Source organism: Aulonocara sp. 'chitande type north' Nkhata Bay, linkage group LG23, assembly GCF_057382095.1.
Source record: "Aulonocara sp. 'chitande type north' Nkhata Bay isolate Kocher_YH1m ecotype deep benthic linkage group LG23, A_spYH_male_GT1.1, whole genome shotgun sequence".
Lineage (NCBI taxonomy): Eukaryota > Metazoa > Chordata > Actinopteri > Cichliformes > Cichlidae > Aulonocara > Aulonocara sp. 'chitande type north' Nkhata Bay.
This window is the reverse complement of record NC_141365.1, coordinates 3,050,458-3,067,896: the sequence shown is the minus strand read 5'-3', so window position 1 is coordinate 3,067,896 and position 17,439 is coordinate 3,050,458. Positions and strand designations below refer to the sequence as shown.

The following is a 17,439-nucleotide window of genomic DNA, read 5'->3' as shown; positions in this document are numbered from 1 at the left end:
TTCCTAAAGGGAGTTTTTCCTCCCCACTGTCGCCCAGTGCTTGCTCAAAGGGGATCATTGGATTGTTGGGGTTTTCTGGCTTTTACTGTAGTGTTTTTACCTTACAGTATAAAGCAGCTTGAGGAGACTGTTGTTTTGCCATGATGCAATATAGCAGGGCTGCCCAATCCCAGTCCTCGAGAGCTACTATCCTGCAGCTTTTAGATGCATCCCTACTCCAACACAGCTGAATCAAATGAATGGCTTGTTATCAGGCCTTTGCCAAACACGATGGCATGCTGAAGAGGTAATCAAACCATTTGATTCAGCTGTGTTGGAGTAGGGATGCATCTAAAAGCTGCAGGACGGTAGCTCTCGAGGACCGGGATTGGGCACCCCTGCAATATAGTATTAAATATGACTACATTTTAAAAACATCTATTATAGCATCAAAGTAAAACAAAAAAACTAAATGAAATGAATCAAAATGTCTAATCTGGCAAAACAAGAAAAGAAAAAAGGTTTCACCTTTAAATAAAAATCCAAATCACAAACACATTCTGATTTTTGTTGTGTGTGTTTTTTTGTGTGTGTTGTCACGTATAAAATCGTTGCACTCTGTCTCGGTGTCTGCCCGGCCGGCTCCGCAAGGCTACATATGTTTATTGTGTTGCTGCTTTCTTCCACTCGTCATTCTGCCTGGGCGGAGCTCAGGCCCACGCACCTGTCTGCAATTACGCTGCAACGTGTCCTGTCTGTATGGAGACTGAGAGCTGCCAGAGTAATAATGTAGATACAGGCCTCTTTCTCCTTCTGCTGCTGTTCATGCTTTTATTCCATTGATGTTGCTATCATTTGTAAATATATTTATTTGCTCTTATTTTATCAATTTACTGTCGTTCATGTATTTAATCTTCTTTGTATTTAAATATGATTTTTTTTAAGTAATGCCGCGAGATGGACAGTTAAATAAAGGTTTCATTGAATTAAAAAAAAGATTTAAAGATGACTGGTGGCGGAAGCAGAGCACAGACTGTCTGTGAGAATCTATCGCCATCGTGTGGTGCAGAGATATATTGCCATTGAATTTAGACAACGAAAGCTTGGCTCACAGAGCAGCTGCAACACGAACAAAAAACATTAAATAGCAACATGATATATTATATTATATTATATTATATTATATTTATAGCTGTCGAAATTAACGCGTTAATTGCGATAATTAAATTTTGGAATTAATTACGTTAGAATATTTAACTATTTAGCGCAACACGCAGATAAGTCGCTCCCATAATTCCACTTGATTTGTTTACCGCGCCACTGAAAATGGAGAAGCAGGAAGCGGATGGCCTTCTGGATGGGGAATTTAAATACAAGAAGAACATAGATGGGACAATAAACAAACGCGTTGTAATTTGCACTCACTGTAGTAAAGAGTTTCAATTTCACCGTTCAAATTCGACCTTAAAATACCACCTTAATGCCAAACACGCGTTTGTCGGGGCAGCAGCTTCACCCGGCCTGCGTCAGACCACTCTTAGTGAACGCAGGCCACTCGGTAAGTCTTCTTTGGACAAACTGACCGACAATATAGCCAAATGGATAGCAAAGGACTGCAGACCGCTAAGCATTGTGGAGGACAAGGGCTTTGCGGATGTTTTAAAGGTTGCATCTCAGGACGCGTCCTACAAGCCCCCAGCGAGAAGCACAATAACAATTCGAATCCACGAACTGTATGAAACGGAGAAAAAGAAAAAAGAAGAGGCTTTAGTTCACACAGAATGCGTGGCTCTGACAGGAGACCACTGGACATCATTGAGTAATGACAATTACCTGGGAGTTACTGCGCATTTAATCACTGAAGCCTGGGGTCTGACATCCTTTGCGCTGACTATAATGAAAACGGAAGAGCGGCACTTTGCGGAGGCTTGTGCAGAGCAGTTCCAGACTGTTGCTCGCAGGTGGAGAATTGAGGAGAAGGTGACAACAGTAGGCACGGACAGTGCGCGCAATATGATCGCCGCGGCTCGCATCATGCCATTCAATCACATGCCGTGTACCGCGCACATTCTACAGAGATGCATCACAGTGAGTCTCGCAGACAGTGGCTTTGTCACTGCGCTGGCCAAATGCCGCAAAATTGTTGGCCATTTTAAGCACAGCCCAGCAAACACAGCAGAGCTGAACGCAGAGCAGGTGTCACTGGGGCGCAAGCAGGAGCCGTTGGCCCAGGACGTGCCTACGCGCTGGAACTCCACGCTGGAGATGGTGAAGCGCTTGATCCGCAACCAAACTGCAGTAACCGCGACTCTGGATAAACAAAAGCATAAACTTGTCCTCCTGACGCCTCCAGAGTGGGACAAACTCCAGAGACTGGAGACACTTCTAGAGCCCTGCAGGTGAGCCTGTCATTGTGACCATAATTGTAGGTTTAGATTAAATGTATCAAACATACATCTTAAATCAGTTTTGTTATTATGAAAATGTCTTATTTAAAAAATAAATGAAATCAAATATTTTATTAATATTACCTAGTATTAAAAAGCTTTTTTTAATTTGCTGTCTTATCTCTCTCTCTCTCTGTGTGTGTGTGTGTGTGTGTGTGTGTGTGTGTGTGTGTGTGTGTGTGTGTGTGTGTGTGTGTGTGTGTGTGTGTGTGTGTGTGTGTGTGTGTGTGTGTGTGTGTGTATTCCACTGCAGATATGTGACTGAACTGCTGGGAGGAGAGGCCTACGTCTCCTGCTCTGTAGTTCTACCAGCCTTCTGCCACCTGCGCCGTGTCATGGAAGTAACTGATGAGGACCCTGCATATGTGGTGAGGTTTAAAGAGAAGTTTAAGGAAGACCTTGCTTCCCGCCAGGAACATACCAACTATGCATGGCTCCAGATCGCAACTGCACTGGACCCACGTTTTAAAGACCTACGCAGTGTGCCCAAGACTGACAGAGAAGCAGTGTGGACCACACTGGCAGGCATGCTGCATGAAGACTCTCCTAGAAGATCACACACTGCAGAAGAAGGTCCAGCCAAGAAGACTGCAACCCCCCCACTGTGCTTTGCCCTGATATCTGCAGTGTGAGGTTGGATCGCTCATTCTCATCCTCACACTGATGCCACTTATTTCGGTCTTTGTTTGACATAAAAGGGCATATTTGTCACTTTATTGCAACTATATTTGCACTCTTGAGCTCCTTCATTCACTGACTGATCATAAAGTTATTACTTGCGTTATGTATTCATCCGTTTGAACATAATTAATGAAGCCACATGTAATCACTAAAATTTGTATTTTGGGTACAATAAGAGAGTTTCAGATGGAATGCTGTTTTGTTTTGTTTAAATTTCACCAACTTGCTGATGCCCACGGTTGTGAGTGCGGCTTCTTGCTGTACATGGGTGGATGGTTGTAAATCACATCACAGATGCCAAAAACCTCTCAAACCAAGCCCCCTTGCCGGTGATGCTGTGCGCAACCTCGTGACGGAGTCAAGCATATTCAAAACACCCCCTCACCTCCCGTGTCAAACTCAAATGTCAGCCTATTTCATGTGTCACTTTTGGAGCAGTTGCCATCCCGACGAGCCATGGAGAAGTTCGTGTTTGTGTTATTTTACTTATTTGGTGTTCTGGTGTGTTTGGGCACCGGTCAGCACCATCGTGTTGAGCACGTGTTGGACCGTGGACACACCGGATTCAGTGGGAGAATAACGGTCAGGTGTACAGTTTACTGAGCACTGGGACTCAGTATCGTTTACCAGCACAGACACGGAGACGCGCTCAGCTTCTATTGAGAGCAAACAACCAAGTGAACCCTCCGGCTGCGTCCAGTAGACGAGACACACCGTCTGGGCCGGGAGCTTTCCGAGCATTCAGACTCTTAAACTGCTTCCTCGCATCTGCTTCATGAATATGAAGGGTTGTGGTGGGAGGAGGTGGTGTGAAATCCTCTTTTGTGTGGGGTGAGGAGGGGGGTGTTGTAAAAGTCCCCAAGAGCAATGATGAGAGAGTCCGGGAATGTCCGCTCCATGTGCAGTATCTGCTCCGCGAGTGCGCACTGAGCTGCCTGCGCATCCGCATCTGGCGGGATGTAAACAGCGGCCAAGATGAATGAAGCAAACTCCCGCGGAGAATAAAACGGTTTGCAGTGAATAAAAAGGTATTCCAGAGAGGAAGAGCAGTGCTGAGCAATCACTGTTACATCTGTGCACCAGCCACTATTAATGTAGAAGCAGACACGTCCACCTGTGGTCTTACCAGAGAGAGAGGCCTGCCGGTCCGCGCGCAGCAGATGAAAGCCCTCCAGCTTGAGCGCGCTGTCCGGGATGTCCTCACAGAGCCACGACTCCGTAAAACACAAGACACAGGAGGAGGCAACGTCTCTGTTCATGCTTCTCATCAGGGCCAGCTCGTCCATCTCATTCCTGAGTGAGCGTACGTTGGAAAGGAAGATCCCAGGAAGAGCAGTTCGCAGTCCGCGTCTCCTCAGACGCACGAGTGCGCCGGCTCGCTTTCCTCGCTTTCGGCGTCTCACTTTCCTGATCAGAGTCTGCAGTAAATCTGCCGCAGATGCGACAAATATTGGAAGTAAATCCACAGGTGTTGTAGTCCTGTAGTTAAGAAGCTCTTCTCTAGTGTAAGAATATCCAGAGGAGTGCCCAGACACAGAAGTTATGCACAAAAACAAAACAGAAGTAACGCACTGAAGCACCGGGGCATCCATACGCGGCGGCGCCATCTTGGAACAAGGGACTTGTCTTTGAAAGGTAGAGTGTTAATTACTAAAGCTGAAGGGATATCCCGATGAACATATGCTGCTCTCTCCTTACATCTGGATAAGAAAAGTAGTAAAGATATTGACCGTATGCTCTTTAATTTTATATGGAAAAACCGTACGCACTATATTAGAAAAACTGTTGTGATGAATAAGTACGAATCAGGTGGGCTTAACGTCTTAGACTTTTCTACTTTAAATAACACTTTCAAAATTAATTGGGCCAAACATTTTCTTAAAACCCTACCTCTATCTGGAACTTTATACCATACCACATTTTCTCTCGTTTTGGTGGCTTTACTTTTATTTGAAATTGTAATTACAATGTTGAGAAAGTCCCTGTAAAGCTTTCATCCTTCCATAAGCAGGTCCTCTTAGCGTGGACCCTCATTTATAAACACAACTTCTCACCTCACAAATACCTTATCTGGAACAACAGAGATATTTTATAGAAAAATAAATCACTTTTCCTGGAAACTTGGCTCCAAAATGGGATCCTATTGGTGGCTCAGCTGGTTAGTAAAGAGGGACAACTACTTACTTACAACGACTTTATTGCACTATATAATTTTCCAATCAGTGTTCCAGATATCAAGCGGAAGACAGTCTGGATGGTCCCCCATAAATATTTGATTGTAAATAAGGTGAAAGAAGTCTCTTTTAAAATTCGACATACATGTTATCCAGCCAGTCACTACATGGTCAAATTTAAAAGGGACATAAATACTAATTGTACTTTCTGTGGGGATCATCCAGAAACGGTGACACATCTTTTTTGGTACTGTTCTTTTACACAGAGATTCTGGAAGGAATTTAGCAGCTTTGTTATTGTCCATATTTTAAGGGAGTTTTCTTTACGATGGGAAAATGTTTTATTCTGTTTCTTTAAGTTCCCCAAGAAGTATGAGAAATGTTTTTTATGATAAATTTCTTAATACTTTTAGCTAAATTTTTTATCCATAAATGTAAGTTTACTAACAAAACACCATATTTCTGTCATTATTTTAAGGATGTGCACATGCACATACAATCAATATCAGACTGCACCAACAAAAAGGCTCTCACAACAATATATGTATGTGAATTTTTGCGTGTATTCTTATAATTGTTACCTTTTTCTTTCACCCTTGGCTTTTTGTGTTCATGTTCTGTTGTATACTTCATCTGTTCGTATGTTGTATACTCATTGTTTGTTAAATAAAGTTTTAAAAAAAAGACACGCTTTGTTTAGACCCCCAAAATCCTTTCCACGCCCACCCCCGTGACATCACGCTCCAAAGCCCTGTTACGTCACAGAACGTGGTGATGTCATAGTGACAGTCCTTTCATCCTTTGATGTTCAAGTCTATAAATAGAGGACAGCTGTCAAAGGGAATTCATTAAGCTATCGTTTTGTTGGAGTGATACAGCACATAAAAAAGCAGAAATGAGTTCGAAAGCTAACAAAGACAGAAATGTTAATTTCTCGAAAACAATGGTTAAAAAAAGTGAAAAAGAAAAAGAAACATATGCCAGACAGTTCGAGCAAAGACTGCAGCCAATGATCGACGAGGTTGAAAAGCTCAAAACTGAGCTTGACTACTTCAAAAACCTGCATACAGTCAATAAGAAACGGATCGAGGATCTAACAAAAGAAAACAATGAACTTTTGCAGAATAATAAGCTGCTGGGTTCGGTCTTGGATGACAGGACAAACATCGCAGACAGGTTGGACTCGATAAAAGATGACCACGAAGCTCTGGTAAAGTTCCGCGCAGAGACGGAGAAAACTCTGGCTGAGCTTAAAGAAAAACACGAGGACGAAGTCCAAGTCCTGCAAGGACTGCTGGAAACAGAGAAAGAAAAGGTGGCACGTCAGCAATTTCACAACAGCCAAGTTGTTGAATTATTATTGAAACGCCACAAAGAGGAAAAAAATAAGATGCAGCAGTTTTACCAGGAAAATACTAAAAAACTGGAAAACAAAGCAAATGCTGCAGACAGGAAGTTAGAAGAGGTGATCAACATGTATGACTCCAAAATAGAAAAGCTGCAGACGGCAGTAAAAAATAGTAGAGGTGTGACCGTCAATGCGGTTAAGGAACGCGAGGAAGAACGTCAATCCTCGCAGTGTTGGATTGACGGTGTTTTGTGGCATAATACACAGTTACAAGACGAAAATGAATTTATGGTTAAAAACATGAAAGAATTAACAGAGGAGAAAGGTCAAATGGGCAAAGTGATAGACGACCAAAAGGCCCAGAATATGGCGATCAAGCAGAAATGCCAGAGTAATATTAGAGCTCTGGCCTTGGAAAAGAAAATGAAGGCTATGCTTGAAGACGAAGTTGATTCTTTGAAAAAGAAAATTGAAGACGTCAAAAAGGCCCTAAGCACAGAGCAGGAAAACCACAGAAAGACAGCAGTGGACCGGCACAAAGTAAAAGCGGCACACAATCAGGCACTGGCTGAAAAGGTGGCGCTGGAAGAGAAACTGCGCTCCACAAAAAAGCAACGGGAAAGATTTATATCCAAAGTGAATTGGCTGGAGAAGAAAGAGCGCTACTTCCAAGAGGAATTGTGCCAGTGCGTTTTGTCCTTTGAAAAGGCATTTCCACATGAAGGTCACTTGAGAGGAAAAGAAAAGGTGGAATTTAGGGATATGTTCCACTACTTGAAAAAGAAATACGTAGACGGAGTGGAAGGCACCCCCTTTGTTGGAACAACGGAGTTTCTTGAAAAACAGCTGAACTGTCTACGTATCAGATGCAAGGATCTAGATGCAGCTTTACTAGCTAAAACACGGGAGCTGGAATCATTTAAAAAGCAGTACAATGACATGGTAAAGTCTTCCGAGTACGCTTTATTCCGACAAAGAGAGGAGCTCATTGGACCAGTGAACCAGATTATCCAAAAGGCTGCCAATGAAGAAAAAGAGATAGGTCATCTAAAATCTAGAGTGAAAGACGCTCAACTCCAGCTTAAATTAGAAAAACAGAAAGGACAAAAGCTGGCATCGTTGGACCATAGAAGCATGATGGGGAGATGTTCTGAGGAGACTCCGTCTCAGATTAATCCTCGTCCACTTCCAGGGAAAACTACATTTATTCAGGTACGTCCAAGACACCCTGGCAGAAGTGCAGGTATGGCTTCCCCAGTGAATCCTCCTGTAGAGTCTCCATCAACACCACCTTTCCTCAATTCTGATGATGGATTACCACCAGTTGATTGTTAAAAATTAACTGCTAAAATAGGCCATTAGAAGTATACTTCATCTTGTCTCCCTATATCATGGGTGGGCATTCTCAGTCCACGAGGGCCGGTGTCCCTGCAGGTTTTAGATCTCACCTTGGCTCAACACACCTGAATCACATGATTAGTTCGTTACCAGGCCTCTGGAGAACTTCAGGACATGTTGAGGAGCTAATTTAGCCGTTTAAATCAGCTGTGTTGGTTCGAGGACACATCTAAAACCTGCAGGGACACCGGCCCTCGTGGACTGAGATTGCCCACCCACCCCCAACCGGTCGCAGCAGATGGCCGCCCCTTCTTGAGCCTGGTTCTGCCGGAGGTTTCTTCCTAAAGGGAGTTTTTCCTCCCCACTGTCGCCCAGTGCTTGCTCAAAGGGGATCATTGGATTGTTGGGGTTTTCTGGCTTTTACTGTAGTGTTTTTACCTTACAGTATAAAGCAGCTTGAGGAGACTGTTGTTTTGCCATGATGCAATATAGCAGGGCTGCCCAATCCCAGTCCTCGAGAGCTACTATCCTGCAGCTTTTAGATGCATCCCTACTCCAACACAGCTGAATCAAATGAATGGCTTGTTATCAGGCCTTTGCCAAACACGATGGCATGCTGAAGAGGTAATCAAACCATTTGATTCAGCTGTGTTGGAGTAGGGATGCATCTAAAAGCTGCAGGACGGTAGCTCTCGAGGACCGGGATTGGGCACCCCTGCAATATAGTATTAAATATGACTACATTTTAAAAACATCTATTATAGCATCAAAGTAAAACAAAAAAACTAAATGAAATGAATCAAAATGTCTAATCTGGCAAAACAAGAAAAGAAAAAAGGTTTCACCTTTAAATAAAAATCCAAATCACAAACACATTCTGATTTTTGTTGTGTGTGTTTTTTTGTGTGTGTTGTCACGTATAAAATCTTTGCACTCTGTCTCGGTGTCTGCCCGGCCGGCTCCGCAAGGCTACATATGTTTATTGTGTTGCTGCTTTCTTCCACTCGTCATTCTGCCTGGGCGGAGCTCAGGCCCACGCACCTGTCTGCAATTACGCTGCAACGTGTCCTGTCAGTATGGAGACTGAGAGCTGCCAGAGTAATAATGTAGATACAGGCCTCTTTCTCCTTCTGCTGCTGTTCATGCTTTTATTCCATTGATGTTGCTATCATTTGTAAATATATTTATTTGCTCTTATTTTATCAATTTACTGTCGTTCATGTATTTAATCTTCTTTGTATTTAAATATGATTTTTTTTAAGTAATGCCGCGAGATGGACAGTTAAATAAAGGTTTCATTGAATTAAAAAAAAGATTTAAAGATGACTGGTGGCGGAAGCAGAGCACAGACTGTCTGTGAGAATCTATCGCCATCGTGTGGTGCAGAGATATATTGCCATTGAATTTAGACAACGAAAGCTTGGCTCACAGAGCAGCTGCAACACGAACAAAAAACATTAAATAGCAACATGATATATTATATTATATTATATTATATTATATTATATTTATAGCTGTCGAAATTAACGCGTTAATTGCGATAATTAAATTTTGGAATTAATTACGTTAGAATATTTAACTATTTAGCGCAACACGCAGATAAGTCGCTCCCATAATTCCACTTGATTTGTTTACCGCGCCACTGAAAATGGAGAAGCAGGAAGCGGATGGCCTTCTGGATGGGGAATTTAAATACAAGAAGAACATAGATGGGACAATAAACAAACGCGTTGTAATTTGCACTCACTGTAGTAAAGAGTTTCAATTTCACCGTTCAAATTCGACCTTAAAATACCACCTTAATGCCAAACACGCGTTTGTCGGGGCAGCAGCTTCACCCGGCCTGCGTCAGACCACTCTTAGTGAACGCAGGCCACTCGGTAAGTCTTCTTTGGACAAACTGACCGACAATATAGCCAAATGGATAGCAAAGGACTGCAGACCGCTAAGCATTGTGGAGGACAAGGGCTTTGCGGATGTTTTAAAGGTTGCATCTCAGGACGCGTCCTACAAGCCCCCAGCGAGAAGCACAATAACAATTCGAATCCACGAACTGTATGAAACGGAGAAAAAGAAAAAAGAAGAGGCTTTAGTTCACACAGAATGCGTGGCTCTGACAGGAGACCACTGGACATCATTGAGTAATGACAATTACCTGGGAGTTACTGCGCATTTAATCACTGAAGCCTGGGGTCTGACATCCTTTGCGCTGACTATAATGAAAACGGAAGAGCGGCACTTTGCGGAGGCTTGTGCAGAGCAGTTCCAGACTGTTGCTCGCAGGTGGAGAATTGAGGAGAAGGTGACAACAGTAGGCACGGACAGTGCGCGCAATATGATCGCCGCGGCTCGCATCATGCCATTCAATCACATGCCGTGTACCGCGCACATTCTACAGAGATGCATCACAGTGAGTCTCGCAGACAGTGGCTTTGTCACTGCGCTGGCCAAATGCCGCAAAATTGTTGGCCATTTTAAGCACAGCCCAGCAAACACAGCAGAGCTGAACGCAGAGCAGGTGTCACTGGGGCGCAAGCAGGAGCCGTTGGCCCAGGACGTGCCTACGCGCTGGAACTCCACGCTGGAGATGGTGAAGCGCTTGATCCGCAACCAAACTGCAGTAACCGCGACTCTGGATAAACAAAAGCATAAACTTGTCCTCCTGACGCCTCCAGAGTGGGACAAACTCCAGAGACTGGAGACACTTCTAGAGCCCTGCAGGTGAGCCTGTCATTGTGACCATAATTGTAGGTTTAGATTAAATGTATCAAACATACATCTTAAATCAGTTTTGTTATTATGAAAATGTCTTATTTAAAAAATAAATGAAATCAAATATTTTATTAATATTACCTAGTATTAAAAAGCTTTTTTAAATTTGCTGTCTTATCTCTCTCTCTCTGTGTGTGTGTGTGTGTGTGTGTGTGTGTGTGTGTGTGTGTGTGTGTGTGTGTGTGTGTGTGTGTGTGTGTGTGTGTGTGTGTGTATTCCACTGCAGATATGTGACTGAACTGCTGGGAGGAGAGGCCTACGTCTCCTGCTCTGTAGTTCTACCAGCCTTCTGCCACCTGCGCCGTGTCATGGAAGTAACTGATGAGGACCCTGCATATGTGGTGAGGTTTAAAGAGAAGTTTAAGGAAGACCTTGCTTCCCGCCAGGAACATACCAACTATGCATGGCTCCAGATCGCAACTGCACTGGACCCACGTTTTAAAGACCTACGCAGTGTGCCCAAGACTGACAGAGAAGCAGTGTGGACCACACTGGCAGGCATGCTGCATGAAGACTCTCCTAGAAGATCACACACTGCAGAAGAAGGTCCAGCCAAGAAGACTGCAACCCCCCCACTGTGCTTTGCCCTGATATCTGCAGTGTGAGGTTGGATCGCTCATTCTCATCCTCACACTGATGCCACTTATTTCGGTCTTTGTTTGACATAAAAGGGCATATTTGTCACTTTATTGCAACTATATTTGCACTCTTGAGCTCCTTCATTCACTGACTGATCATAAAGTTATTACTTGCGTTATGTATTCATCCGTTTGAACATAATTAATGAAGCCACATGTAATCACTAAAATTTGTATTTTGGGTACAATAAGAGAGTTTCAGATGGAATGCTGTTTTGTTTTGTTTAAATTTCACCAACTTGCTGATGCCCACGGTTGTGAGTGCGGCTTCTTGCTGTACATGGGTGGATGGTTGTAAATCACATCACAGATGCCAAAAACCTCTCAAACCAAGCCCCCTTGCCGGTGATGCTGTGCGCAACCTCGTGACGGAGTCAAGCATATTCAAAACACCCCCTCACCTCCCGTGTCAAACTCAAATGTCAGCCTATTTCATGTGTCACTTTTGGAGCAGTTGCCATCCCGACGAGCCATGGAGAAGTTCGTGTTTGTGTTATTTTACTTATTTGGTGTTCTGGTGTGTTTGGGCACCGGTCAGCACCATCTGCGTGCACGTGTTGGACCGTGGACACACCGGATTCAGTGGGAGAATAACGGTCAGGTGTACAGTTTACTGAGCACTGGGACTCAGTATCGTTTACCAGCACAGACACGGAGACGCGCTCAGCTTCTATTGAGAGCAAACAACCAAGTGAACCCTCCGGCTGCGTCCAGTAGACGAGACACACCGTCTGGGCCGGGAGCTTTCCGAGCATTCAGACTCTTAAACTGCTTCCTCGCATCTGCTTCATGAATATGAAGGGTTGTGGTGGGAGGAGGTGGTGTGAAATCCTCTTTTGTGTGGGGTGAGGAGGGGGGTGTTGTAAAAGTCCCCAAGAGCAATGATGAGAGAGTCCGGGAATGTCCGCTCCATGTGCAGTATCTGCTCCGCGAGTGCGCACTGAGCTGCCTGCGCATCCGCATCTGGCGGGATGTAAACAGCGGCCAAGATGAATGAAGCAAACTCCCGCGGAGAATAAAACGGTTTGCAGTGAATAAAAAGGTATTCCAGAGAGGAAGAGCAGTGCTGAGCAATCACTGTTACATCTGTGCACCAGCCACTATTAATGTAGAAGCAGACACGTCCACCTGTGGTCTTACCAGAGAGAGAGGCCTGCCGGTCCGCGCGCAGCAGATGAAAGCCCTCCAGCTTGAGCGCGCTGTCCGGGATGTCCTCACAGAGCCACGACTCCGTAAAACACAAGACACAGGAGGAGGCAACGTCTCTGTTCATGCTTCTCATCAGGGCCAGCTCGTCCATCTCATTCCTGAGTGAGCGTACGTTGGAAAGGAAGATCCCAGGAAGAGCAGTTCGCAGTCCGCGTCTCCTCAGACGCACGAGTGCGCCGGCTCGCTTTCCTCGCTTTCGGCGTCTCACTTTCCTGATCAGAGTCTGCAGTAAATCTGCCGCAGATGCGACAAATATTGGAAGTAAATCCACAGGTGTTGTAGTCCTGTAGTTAAGAAGCTCTTCTCTAGTGTAAGAATATCCAGAGGAGTGCCCAGACACAGAAGTTATGCACAAAAACAAAACAGAAGTAACGCACTGAAGCACCGGGGCATCCATACGCGGCGGCGCCATCTTGGAACAAGGGACTTGTCTTTGAAAGGTAGAGTGTTAATTACTAAAGCTGAAGGGATATCCCGATGAACATATGCTGCTCTCTCCTTACATCTGGATAAGAAAAGTAGTAAAGATATTGACCGTATGCTCTTTAATTTTATATGGAAAAACCGTACGCACTATATTAGAAAAACTGTTGTGATGAATAAGTACGAATCAGGTGGGCTTAACGTCTTAGACTTTTCTACTTTAAATAACACTTTCAAAATTAATTGGGCCAAACATTTTCTTAAAACCCTACCTCTATCTGGAACTTTATACCATACCACATTTTCTCTCGTTTTGGTGGCTTTACTTTTATTTGAAATTGTAATTACAATGTTGAGAAAGTCCCTGTAAAGCTTTCATCCTTCCATAAGCAGGTCCTCTTAGCGTGGACCCTCATTTATAAACACAACTTCTCACCTCACAAATACCTTATCTGGAACAACAGAGATATTTTATAGAAAAATAAATCACTTTTCCTGGAAACTTGGCTCCAAAATGGGATCCTATTGGTGGCTCAGCTGGTTAGTAAAGAGGGACAACTACTTACTTACAACGACTTTATTGCACTATATAATTTTCCAATCAGTGTTCCAGATATCAAGCGGAAGACAGTCTGGATGGTCCCCCATAAATATTTGATTGTAAATAAGGTGAAAGAAGTCTCTTTTAAAATTCGACATACATGTTATCCAGCCAGTCACTACATGGTCAAATTTAAAAGGGACATAAATACTAATTGTACTTTCTGTGGGGATCATCCAGAAACGGTGACACATCTTTTTTGGTACTGTTCTTTTACACAGAGATTCTGGAAGGAATTTAGCAGCTTTGTTATTGTCCATATTTTAAGGGAGTTTTCTTTACGATGGGAAAATGTTTTATTCTGTTTCTTTAAGTTCCCCAAGAAGTATGAGAAATGTTTTTTATGATAAATTTCTTAATACTTTTAGCTAAATTTTTTATCCATAAATGTAAGTTTACTAACAAAACACCATATTTCTGTCATTATTTTAAGGATGTGCACATGCACATACAATCAATATCAGACTGCACCAACAAAAAGGCTCTCACAACAATATATGTATGTGAATTTTTGCGTGTATTCTTATAATTGTTACCTTTTTCTTTCACCCTTGGCTTTTTGTGTTCATGTTCTGTTGTATACTTCATCTGTTCGTATGTTGTATACTCATTGTTTGTTAAATAAAGTTTTAAAAAAAAGACACGCTTTGTTTAGACCCCCAAAATCCTTTCCACGCCCACCCCCGTGACATCACGCTCCAAAGCCCTGTTACGTCACAGAACGTGGTGATGTCATAGTGACAGTCCTTTCATCCTTTGATGTTCAAGTCTATAAATAGAGGACAGCTGTCAAAGGGAATTCATTAAGCTATCGTTTTGTTGGAGTGATACAGCACATAAAAAAGCAGAAATGAGTTCGAAAGCTAACAAAGACAGAAATGTTAATTTCTCGAAAACAATGGTTAAAAAAAGTGAAAAAGAAAAAGAAACATATGCCAGACAGTTCGAGCAAAGACTGCAGCCAATGATCGACGAGGTTGAAAAGCTCAAAACTGAGCTTGACTACTTCAAAAACCTGCATACAGTCAATAAGAAACGGATCGAGGATCTAACAAAAGAAAACAATGAACTTTTGCAGAATAATAAGCTGCTGGGTTCGGTCTTGGATGACAGGACAAACATCGCAGACAGGTTGGACTCGATAAAAGATGACCACGAAGCTCTGGTAAAGTTCCGCGCAGAGACGGAGAAAACTCTGGCTGAGCTTAAAGAAAAACACGAGGACGAAGTCCAAGTCCTGCAAGGACTGCTGGAAACAGAGAAAGAAAAGGTGGCACGTCAGCAATTTCACAACAGCCAAGTTGTTGAATTATTATTGAAACGCCACAAAGAGGAAAAAAATAAGATGCAGCAGTTTTACCAGGAAAATACTAAAAAACTGGAAAACAAAGCAAATGCTGCAGACAGGAAGTTAGAAGAGGTGATCAACATGTATGACTCCAAAATAGAAAAGCTGCAGACGGCAGTAAAAAATAGTAGAGGTGTGACCGTCAATGCGGTTAAGGAACGCGAGGAAGAACGTCAATCCTCGCAGTGTTGGATTGACGGTGTTTTGTGGCATAATACACAGTTACAAGACGAAAATGAATTTATGGTTAAAAACATGAAAGAATTAACAGAGGAGAAAGGTCAAATGGGCAAAGTGATAGACGACCAAAAGGCCCAGAATATGGCGATCAAGCAGAAATGCCAGAGTAATATTAGAGCTCTGGCCTTGGAAAAGAAAATGAAGGCTATGCTTGAAGACGAAGTTGATTCTTTGAAAAAGAAAATTGAAGACGTCAAAAAGGCCCTAAGCACAGAGCAGGAAAACCACAGAAAGACAGCAGTGGACCGGCACAAAGTAAAAGCGGCACACAATCAGGCACTGGCTGAAAAGGTGGCGCTGGAAGAGAAACTGCGCTCCACAAAAAAGCAACGGGAAAGATTTATATCCAAAGTGAATTGGCTGGAGAAGAAAGAGCGCTACTTCCAAGAGGAATTGTGCCAGTGCGTTTTGTCCTTTGAAAAGGCATTTCCACATGAAGGTCACTTGAGAGGAAAAGAAAAGGTGGAATTTAGGGATATGTTCCACTACTTGAAAAATAAATACGTAGACGGAGTGGAAGGCACCCCCTTTGTTGGAACAACGGAGTTTCTTGAAAAACAGCTGAACTGTCTACGTATCAGATGCAAGGATCTAGATGCAGCTTTACTAGCTAAAACACGGGAGCTGGAATCATTTAAAAAGCAGTACAATGACATGGTAAAGTCTTCCGAGTACGCTTTATTCCGACAAAGAGAGGAGCTCATTGGACCAGTGAACCAGATTATCCAAAAGGCTGCCAATGAAGAAAAAGAGATAGGTCATCTAAAATCTAGAGTGAAAGACGCTCAACTCCAGCTTAAATTAGAAAAACAGAAAGGACAAAAGCTGGCATCGTTGGACCATAGAAGCATGATGGGGAGATGTTCTGAGGAGACTCCGTCTCAGATTAATCCTCGTCCACTTCCAGGGAAAACTACATTTATTCAGGTACGTCCAAGACACCCTGGCAGAAGTGCAGGTATGGCTTCCCCAGTGAATCCTCCTGTAGAGTCTCCATCAACACCACCTTTCCTCAATTCTGATGATGGATTACCACCAGTTGATTGTTAAAAATTAACTGCTAAAATAGGCCATTAGAAGTATACTTCATCTTGTCTCCCTATATCATGGGTGGGCATTCTCAGTCCACGAGGGCCGGTGTCCCTGCAGGTTTTAGATCTCACCTTGGCTCAACACACCTGAATCACATGATTAGTTCGTTACCAGGCCTCTGGAGAACTTCAGGACATGTTGAGGAGCTAATTTAGCCGTTTAAATCAGCTGTGTTGGTTCGAGGACACATCTAAAACCTGCAGGGACACCGGCCCTCGTGGACTGAGATTGCCCACCCACCCCCAACCGGTCGCAGCAGATGGCCGCCCCTTCTTGAGCCTGGTTCTGCCGGAGGTTTCTTCCTAAAGGGAGTTTTTCCTCCCCACTGTCGCCCAGTGCTTGCTCAAAGGGGATCATTGGATTGTTGGGGTTTTCTGGCTTTTACTGTAGTGTTTTTACCTTACAGTATAAAGCAGCTTGAGGAGACTGTTGTTTTGCCATGATGCAATATAGCAGGGCTGCCCAATCCCAGTCCTCGAGAGCTACTATCCTGCAGCTTTTAGATGCATCCCTACTCCAACACAGCTGAATCAAATGAATGGCTTGTTATCAGGCCTTTGCCAAACACGATGGCATGCTGAAGAGGTAATCAAACCATTTGATTCAGCTGTGTTGGAGTAGGGATGCATCTAAAAGCTGCAGGACGGTAGCTCTCGAGGACCGGGATTGGGCACCCCTGCAATATAGTATTAAATATGACTACATTTTAAAAACATCTATTATAGCATCAAAGTAAAACAAAAAAACTAAATGAAATGAATCAAAATGTCTAATCTGGCAAAACAAGAAAAGAAAAAAGGTTTCACCTTTAAATAAAAATCCAAATCACAAACACATTCTGATTTTTGTTGTGTGTGTTTTTTTGTGTGTGTTGTCACGTATAAAATCGTTGCACTCTGTCTCGGTGTCTGCCCGGCCGGCTCCGCAAGGCTACATATGTTTATTGTGTTGCTGCTTTCTTCCACTCGTCATTCTGCCTGGGCGGAGCTCAGGCCCACGCACCTGTCTGCAATTACGCTGCAACGTGTCCTGTCAGTATGGAGACTGAGAGCTGCCAGAGTAATAATGTAGATACAGGCCTCTTTCTCCTTCTGCTGCTGTTCATGCTTTTATTCCATTGATGTTGCTATCATTTGTAAATATATTTAT

At 43.4% G+C, this 17,439-nt stretch overlaps 3 protein-coding genes across 3 annotated transcripts; all 3 read left to right on the top strand.

Annotated features, from left to right (window-relative positions):
- The first annotated feature begins 1,305 nt into the window (after nt 1–1,305).
- LOC147300866 (E3 SUMO-protein ligase ZBED1-like) lies at nt 1,306–3,058 on the top strand. The gene is made up of 2 exons (XM_086282244.1): nt 1,306–2,378; nt 2,680–3,058. Exons 1-2 carry the CDS (start codon nt 1,306–1,308, stop codon nt 3,056–3,058), a joined length of 1,452 nt encoding a protein of 483 aa, XP_086138370.1.
- Nucleotides 3,059–6,176: 3,118 nt separating this feature from the next.
- LOC147300865 (uncharacterized) lies at nt 6,177–7,964 on the top strand. Its single transcript, XM_086282363.1, has one exon. It carries the CDS (start codon nt 6,177–6,179, stop codon nt 7,962–7,964), a length of 1,788 nt encoding a protein of 595 aa, XP_086138489.1.
- Nucleotides 7,965–9,615: 1,651 nt separating this feature from the next.
- Nucleotides 9,616–11,344, top strand: LOC147300864 (E3 SUMO-protein ligase ZBED1-like). The gene is made up of 2 exons (XM_086282243.1): nt 9,616–10,688; nt 10,966–11,344. Exons 1-2 carry the CDS (start codon nt 9,616–9,618, stop codon nt 11,342–11,344), a joined length of 1,452 nt encoding a protein of 483 aa, XP_086138369.1.
- Nucleotides 11,345–17,439: the final 6,095 nt, after the last annotated feature.

What these genes read in the sequence shown, in the direction of transcription:
- LOC147300865 (XM_086282363.1), top strand. Translation starts at nt 6,177, where the DNA reads ATGAGTTCGAAAGCTAACAAAGACAGAAATGTTAATTTCTCGAAAACA.
- LOC147300864 (XM_086282243.1), top strand. Translation starts at nt 9,616, where the DNA reads ATGGAGAAGCAGGAAGCGGATGGCCTTCTGGATGGGGAATTTAAATAC. An exon ending in ACACTTCTAGAGCCCTGCAG is followed by an intron (nt 10,689 to 10,965) that starts GTGAGCCTGTCA and finishes ATTCCACTGCAG; the next exon opens with ATATGTGACTGAACTGCTGG.
- LOC147300866 (XM_086282244.1), top strand. Translation starts at nt 1,306, where the DNA reads ATGGAGAAGCAGGAAGCGGATGGCCTTCTGGATGGGGAATTTAAATAC. An exon ending in ACACTTCTAGAGCCCTGCAG is followed by an intron (nt 2,379 to 2,679) that starts GTGAGCCTGTCA and finishes ATTCCACTGCAG; the next exon opens with ATATGTGACTGAACTGCTGG.